At 42.8% G+C, this 8,232-nt stretch overlaps 1 protein-coding gene across 1 annotated transcript in view; it reads right to left on the bottom strand.

Moving 5' to 3' along the window:
* Window positions 1-390: 390 nt before the first annotated feature.
* FYN (FYN proto-oncogene, Src family tyrosine kinase) overlaps window positions 391-8,232 on the bottom strand; it is an 88,431-nt gene continuing 80,589 nt past the window's right edge. The window contains exons 12-13 of the mRNA XM_053460051.1: window positions 2,938-3,069; window positions 391-2,271 (exon numbers count right to left, since the gene is read on the bottom strand). Of these exons, the coding sequence (XP_053316026.1) occupies window positions 2,063-2,271; window positions 2,938-3,069 (341 nt within the window). The 3' untranslated portion in view covers window positions 391-2,062. The remainder of the gene's footprint in view (window positions 2,272-2,937; window positions 3,070-8,232) is intronic.

Below are 8,232 nucleotides of genomic sequence, written 5' to 3'. Positions count from 1 at the left end.
ATCAAGGTGGCCAGTCCTGTTGAGATTCATAACCTTCTGTGTCAAGGGTGTTCCTCACAGTTGGCAGCACAATTGACTTTAGCTTGTAAAGAGGTTTCTCATTTTCAGTCAAGTCGTCCTAAGCAACTAGGCTCTACTGTCAAGTCTATGCAACTCACAAAGCCGTAATAATGTCTTATTTTTTAACCCAGCAACACTGGCTCTGTGTCAGATGGCTTATCAGAAGAAGTGATACATAAGCTAATATTATGGAAAATAGGTGAATTGCCTTTAGGAGACCAGCTTTCATAACTGATACTTCTCCTTAACAGACTTGATAACAAAAACTTCCAAGAGAGCCACACATTTTTTTAAAAATCGCAAGTTAATAACAATAACAAAAAAATCAAAATAAAGATGTAAAATGCTCAGATTTAATTACTAAATTAATAAAGTTAAAGAGTTTTCCATGAAAATTTGCAAAGAAATTATAACAGGAAATTAGTCAAGATCTTAAATTTGATAACATGATTGGGAACAAAACAAAAAGCAAACGTAAAGGACCTTTTTGTTAAACACAGTATGGTACAAAGAGACACTTTCTTTGTGCACTCCCCATGAAATGCATAGTGCATAGTTATTCCACTGGAGAACTTCTAAACATGATTAGAAGTAAGTTTCAGTATCAGTACATAACATTAAAGAGACTCATTTTACATCAGTAAATGATACATAGAAAAAAAGTAACTGGTTACTCTTAATAGTGAGTGATTTACTGAGATAACATACCAGGGTATTTAAACTAACCGGGAAAGTAGAAATAAACAAACACTAAAAAACCCCAACTATTAGCATATGTATCTACAGGAACAAAACATCATTTCCCCCCATTATGTATTCCCATTAATAAATGCTAAAGTCAGTTTGGCTGTTAATATCAAAGATACAGCAAACATTGATTGAAGATACTGATACTCTTTCCAATTTTCTTTGTTTTTTTTTATAAAATATAGCTTTTAACAGAGAGGCATGTTAGATTCTGTGGTACTGTTAACCATTTTCAGGTGCCATTTTGTGTGAAGCTTATTAAACAAAATGGCTACCACAGCACACTGGGTTTACATTCTAGTATATTTTAAATCTAGGGAAATGAAAAAGTGCAAGAAATTTATGAATAAGAAATGTCTTTCTTGGCCCAACAATTACCACACAAAATATTTTCCACATTTTCACAGTTTTCAGTTTGAGACCATTGTTCCTTTTTTTTTAAGTATGTGGTAATAATCCAAAATTCTCTCAAAATTCAGTATGTCTTTTCACAGAGAATGATTTCAAATGATTTAGCATTTTTGGAATTATAATTCTGTTTGTCAGTCTTAAATAAAAAGTGCAAAAAACATGGATAAGAAAAAATTAGTATAAGCATAATTCTCAGATTTGCAATGTTTTCTTGTTTTGTTTGAGAATTGTTTGATTTCGTCACTTCTTACAAGTAAGGAAGGGCACAGGTTGTAATTAAAAAATCGGCGCCTATGTGTAAGCACGGATGTATGTACAATATGTACTGGATGTTTTTTTGTATGTACAATTTCACTTATTTATAGGCACATGTACAGAAAGCAGAACAAAAAAATGCATTTATATTATAAATAAAATGGTAGCTAGAGGGCAGCTTTCTAAACGGATACTTGTGTATGGTCAATAAAAGATGGGTTAAATCACAGGGGTTTTGTATGTAATAAAAACAAAAGCTAAACAAATGGAAAGCTCTAATTTGGGGAATTGGCACAAAGTTAATATTTACAGTGAATAGAGGTTCTGCAGTTTACATAACAACAATATAATGCGTTATCAAAGTCTTTGCTTGAGTAAAGTAAAGTTGTTTGTTTCCACCTCTTTTTATTTTATTTTCTCTGAAAAGAGGACCTTCAAATAATTATAGTAAGTGGTCAAGAAAGATTTTTTTCCTGGAAGTGTTTAATTTCACATCTGTGTGCAGTTTGCACTGGAAGAAACAGCAGTCCTTAACGTGGAAGTGAATTCTAAGGATTGAACCCAAAGTGGTGGATACGCAGGCAGGACTTTACAGGTTGTCCCCGGGTTGGTACTGGGGTTCAGTGGCAGTAAAGTAGTCTTCCAGGAAACTCTGTAGATACTCAAAAGTAGGACGCTCTTCTGGGTCCTTTTTCCAGCAGTTAAGCATGAGCTCATGCAGTGAATTGGGACAGTCCTGTGGACACGGCATTCTATACCCACGCTCCACTTGCTCCAATACCTCACGGTTATTCATACCTAGAAAGGAAAAATAACTTGTTATTGAAAGTTAGTTTTACAGAGAAATTCAAATCTTGTGAATGTACAAGTCAGTATTAGGCTTGTCTACAGCAGGGCTAGGTTACAAAATGTTGCACAGAATTGCAAGCAAATGTATAGATCATAAGAAAAAAAATGTCATAAACTGGGCTTTTAGAGGGCCTTCTATGTAGTATTATAGTGGTAAAATAATTATAATATAACTAATAATTACAATATTAATAATAGTGATATTATAAAAATGTTTTACCTCCATTTACTTTCCTCTAATTAGTCCCTCTAGGGGAAACAAAGGGACACTGCCCCCCCCATACATGGGGTGGAAAGGCAATAGCGAAGACCACACTCAATTTTAATATTGCAGTGCCCAGGCTACCCCAAATGACAACCACCACCAAGACATGCCTAGTCGGTCCAAGCTCTCTATACACCACTGCTAGAAAATGTAAAACATACCTCCTGTTTTCACTGCGCTAGTAGTACTGAGGTCTATTTGTTAAATAAAGAACATAATGCACTAATCATTATAATAGAGCAAGCAGAGACATGGAACAGGGGAATGTGTAACACACAAATACGGCACGTATCAGTAGACCTTTTGTTATTGCTGTTACTAGCTCAAGGTGAGAGAATTTCCACACTTACCTGGATAGGGAACTCTTCCCTTTGTCACTAGCTCTGTCAGTAAAATACCAAAGGACCATACATCAGATTTTATTGTAAACCTTCCATACAGTGCTGCTTCTGGGGCTGTCCATTTTATGGGGAACTTTGCACCTATGGACAAAACAAACATAAATATTAGTTCTACAGGTATGTTCTAAGTGGTGCAGTGTTATTTTATTTTATGACTTCCGTCATGTTTCAGGTAATACGTACTTTCATGCTATCATTATCTTGACAGTATGTGCAAACACATGTCATGGCTATTAGTACCCATCAAGCAGTCTTATGGACCTGATTGACTATTTACACAGCATTAACTCGCGCGTAGATTAACAGTTACCCAACAATTACCCCTAAGTAAAACATAGAAAAATAATTAAAATAAATACTGGGGGAAATCCCAATGAACAGTTAACCAGGGGAAACTGGCATGTCCTCTCCTCACCCATGTGCGGGGTGGTATTAATATTAACAGAGGCCGCTGATACGCCTTAGCCATGGGATGCCTGTGTCCCCTTAGATGTAATAAGCCCCGATCCCACAGCACATGAGAAGAGACTAGGAGTCTTGGAACTCCTTAGTTTATTTTACAATGTACAACTGTGTAGGCATTTGACAACATGCTCATTTGTACTTGAAAACGGATTGCACTTGACTGTTTGTGAATAAACCCCTAAATTTATGTGTTTTCCGGACTTGTTTTAGACGGGTGTTTTTAAAGTAACAGAACATCCAAATTCAAATGGTTATGATGCATAGGTGACAGAAGCTTTAATGAATTCTTGGAATGATGGCTGCTGTGCATTGAGAATACAATGAGTTTTAATCTAATATTTTTAAGTGTTTTCACCATAATATATACGTTGTATGCATTATTGAGAGGAGGAATGAATGTAGGTTTATATGGTGTACCCTGAAAGAACTAGCAGCTTTTCTATATAGTTTATATATAGGTGTCACATCGTTATCTATGGACATATACACAAACATGTTTTTTGTGTAAGTCATTCCTTTTTCATTCAATTTCTCGCAACAACATCTTTAAATATTAAAATCTAGAACTAATCCTAGAGCTGAAAGACAAACTGTCTATCGCTGCACTGATACAAAAGCTAATCTTACAATGCACAGGAAAGTAACAAACACCATCTGTCAGTGGCAGACGGTGGGGTCCTACGTGGCAAATACAAAGACACATTTAATGTTCACATGCTGCAATGAGGTGTGAGCTGGAACATTTAACCCTGCAATTACTAATATCCAATTTCATAAGAAAAATACCAATTAAACATTCTATTACTTGGCATAAAACACACTAAACATCAAACATAAATTCCATGAGCAATGTATTTATTGTTAGAAAGTAACCATGATTATTTACTGCTTAATTATCACCGGCCCACGATGACAGCCAAGGATTGCCAACTTTCAGTAATTTGCTGCCAGTCAATAAAGAAGTGTCAGGAGCATGCAAAGAACATTTGCATTGCCTTTGGCAAATCTGGAATTCCTGCAGTGAGGGGGTGTGCAGTTGGCATTCTCCGTGCCTTGCGCAAGTCAATAGTGATCTACCGATGGCGTGCATGAGGGCCACCTTGTCCAGTTGACAGCTGCAGCCACTATCTCTGTTGTAGAAGTGTTCCACAATGTGCGTGCAAGCCTCTTAAAGGGGATGCTTCCACATGATCATGTGATCCCCTTTAATTAGGACATCCCCTATTAAATGCAACCTGCCCCTTACTATTTGCTCGATATATTGTACTAAAGCGTGTTCTTGCTATTGTTCTGATTGAACTTCTGTATTAGTGACCCTGCTTGTCCTGTCGTTCATGAACCTTGCTGCCAGCCCTGTCCTACTGTTCGACTGTCCTTCTGTGCCACAGGCCTCCTAGCATTTTGGACTCCACACGCCTAAAGTCCTCACAGGAAGTAATACATAAAAAAATATTCATTAGCAAAATAAGGTATGTTGAAACCTCTTAATCACTTATAAAAGTTTAGTTAGAAATGGAATTCTGTGGTGCTGCAGGTAGGCCTGTGGGTGACCACACTGTGGTGCAAAGTAGTAGAGGGCACAGAGATAACAGGGAAACTATTTTCTTAACTTTCTACCTATGGGTTTGCTAGAAAATTGACTATTACATTTTTCTGGTTGAACAACATACTATACCACATACGTACTTGATATGAAGACAATGTCCAGCATTAAATGTGAAAATGAAAAGCAGACTAATAGCATCACTTCATAGTGACATCATGTGATGAAGTAATAATGTTGAAGGGGAAGAGATGAGATGTGACAGTGCTAGCCTTGGTGGCATGGTGATATATCTAGTCTAGCATGCTAAACTTAAGCCCTGTAGTCTAGCTGATGTTTATTCTTAATATTCTGGTCTAAAATGGAGGTATAGGCATTAGTTCCTCATATCCAATAGTGTATCATATCTCACATTCTTTCCTCAACATTACAAAATCATGATACCATTATGAAGCTTTGTGATGTCACCTGACTGCTTAACCAGAGAATACTGAGCTTGCTGAAAGGGACAGATTTTTAAATGCTACAAAAATAGGATAAAGGTAAAAGATTGCCTGGTTGATTGTTGGCGGGCGTTCCACTCAGGGGAGCGGGACTACACCTGCTATTCTGCCCCGCATCGCACTTATTCTAGGATAGACCTTATCCTTATGGAATACTATCACTTGGGCCTTGCTGAGCAATGCTCTATTGCGGTGTCTACAATTTCGGATCACTCCCCAGTGACTCTGCGTCTCCGGGCTTGCCTTTATCGGCCCACTGTCACCTCTTGGCGTCTGAATGATTCCCTACTTTCTGAAGCTGCCTTTGTTCAGGAGGTATCCGATCAATTAGCGTTGTATTTCCGGGATCATGTTGACTCGGAGGTGGCTTTGCCCACGGTGTGGGAAGCTCACAAATGCACCGTTAGGGGCCTATTTATTGGTAAGGCTTCAGCCCGCAAGAAACTTCGAACCCGTGAGATCGCGGACCTCACTCAGAGGATAGCCGTCCTGGAGACGCTTCACAAGCGCTCTTGTGATGAACACACCTACCTGGAATTGAACGACCTGCGACGTCGTTTAACATCGCTGCTTAACCAGGATATTCAGCGGACGTTCCTCCGTACCCGTTCCCTTTTTTATGAGCACGGTAATAAGAGTGGGCGGCTACTGGCCCGGGCCATGCGTGCCAAACAACAGTCGTTGTTCATTAGTAGGATTAAAACGCCCGAGGGCCTTACGTCCTGCTTACCCTCTGACATCGCCGACTCCTTCTGTCGATACTATCGTTCACTGTACAACCTTCCCGTCGATACGGAGGGTGCAAGTCGGATGCCTCTCATACGCGCTTACTTGGAGGAACACGTGCGCCGTAAATTAACTGCGGACCAGTCCGCGGCATTGGAGGGGGAGATTGGGGAGGAGGAGGTGTGGGCGGCGGTGAAGTCGATGGCGGCCGGGAAGGCTCCGGGTCCGGATGGCCTCCCCCTCCGCTACTACCGCACGTTTTGGGGGCAGTTGGGGGTTCCTTTCACGAAGCTCCTTAACGCGTTGCGGCTGGGGGAGCTCCTGCACCCCCATTCTCTGATGGCCACAATCACTGTCTTGCCGAAGGAGGGTAAAGATCCGCTGCTCTGCCAAAGTTATAGGCCCATTTCCCTTTTGAACTGCGACTTGAAAATCTTCGCAAAAGTGCTGGCCACTAGGCTGCAGGGGGTGCTGGGCTCTCTGATCCATCCTGACCAGTCGGGCTTCATGACGGGGAGGGAGGGACGAGATGGGACCTATCGAGCTCTTAACACGATTCACCTGGCTCGCTCGACCGGACAGAAAATTCTCCTCTTGTCTACTGACGCGGAGAAGGCGTTCGATAGGGTCGCTTGGGACTTTATGTTCCAGACCCTACGCGCCATGGGATTCGGGCAGGCCTGGCTCCACTGGATAATGGCGCTGTACTCATCCCCTTCGGCGTGTCTACGACTGAATGGGGCCCTCACGGCCTCTTTCCCCATCCACAATGGGACGCGGCAGGGCTGCCCCCTGTCTCCGCTTCTCTTCGCTGTCTCTCTTGAACCTTTTTTGGAGGCAATCAGGAACAATCCTAGCATCCGCGGTCTGATCTGTTCTGGCCGCGAGTACAAGGTCTCTGCCTACGCGGATGATTTGTTATTCACGATCTCCCAGCCTGTCGTTTCCCTTCCCCACATCCACGCTGCACTGCGGACCTATGGATCCCTCTCCCATTTTAAGATTAATACCGATAAATCGGAGGTTCTGGACGTGTCTCTGTCGGCGGCTGAATCCCGCGCTGTATGCGCTTCATTTCCCTACAGGTGGTGTCCGGACCATCTTAAGTATCTAGGGGTGCAACTTCCCAGGGATCTTGCGTCAATCTACAGGGTAAACTTTCCCCGACTTCTCCAACAGTTACGCGCCGATCTTGCTCGATGGAACTTCCCTCATTTCTCTTGGCACGGGCGGGTCAGTGTGATCAAAATGAATGTCCTCCCGAGAGTCCTGTATCTTTTTCAGACCCTGCCGATTGTCGTCCCAAAGTCTTTTTTCTTGGACTTACGTGCGCTAGTGACGCGATATGTTTGGAGGGGCAGTCGTCCTAGGCTCAGTTACATGCTGCTAACGCGCCCGAAAGATAGAGGGGGTCTTTCTCTGCCCGACTTCATTGGCTACTATCGTGCTGCCCATTTATTGCGTTTCCTTGAGTGGAGATTCCGTCCGGCCTCCAAGCTTTGGGTGGCAATGGAACAGTCTGATACGCGTATACCCCTCGAGGGCAGCTTGGGGCTCCGCCCCGAGGCGCTTCAGTCCTCCCTCAGTCTGAACCCCTTTGTGCAGGCGACCTGGGGGGTGTGGCGGAGGCGGTGTGTTAGCGGCGCTCTCTCCTCCTTTCCGTCGCCGCTTACTCCACTTGCTGGCAACCCGGACTTTGCCCCGGGTATGGAGGTCGGTTATCTTCCAACGTTGGGACTGCCCCGTGACGCCACAGTTTCGACCGTCTGGGATGGTGATGCCCCTGTGGCTTTTGACCATGTTAGTCCTACCATTCAGGGCACCCTGGTACAACGCTTTCGCTACGCCCAGATGGCGAGATATGTACGGTCTCTCCCAGGCAAACATCATGTTACTCGGCCCCTCACCCCGTTCGAACAGCTTGCTGGCCGGGATCGCCTCCTTAGAGGTGGGATCTCTGCAATTTACCGCCTTCTTCTGGAAGTGGACTCTTTGGTTCCTCCGGCG

Source organism: Spea bombifrons, chromosome 3, assembly GCF_027358695.1.
Source record: "Spea bombifrons isolate aSpeBom1 chromosome 3, aSpeBom1.2.pri, whole genome shotgun sequence".
NCBI lineage: Eukaryota > Metazoa > Chordata > Amphibia > Anura > Pelobatidae > Spea > Spea bombifrons.
The sequence above is the reverse complement of the archived record's forward strand: the minus strand, read 5'-3'. Positions and strand labels throughout refer to the sequence as shown.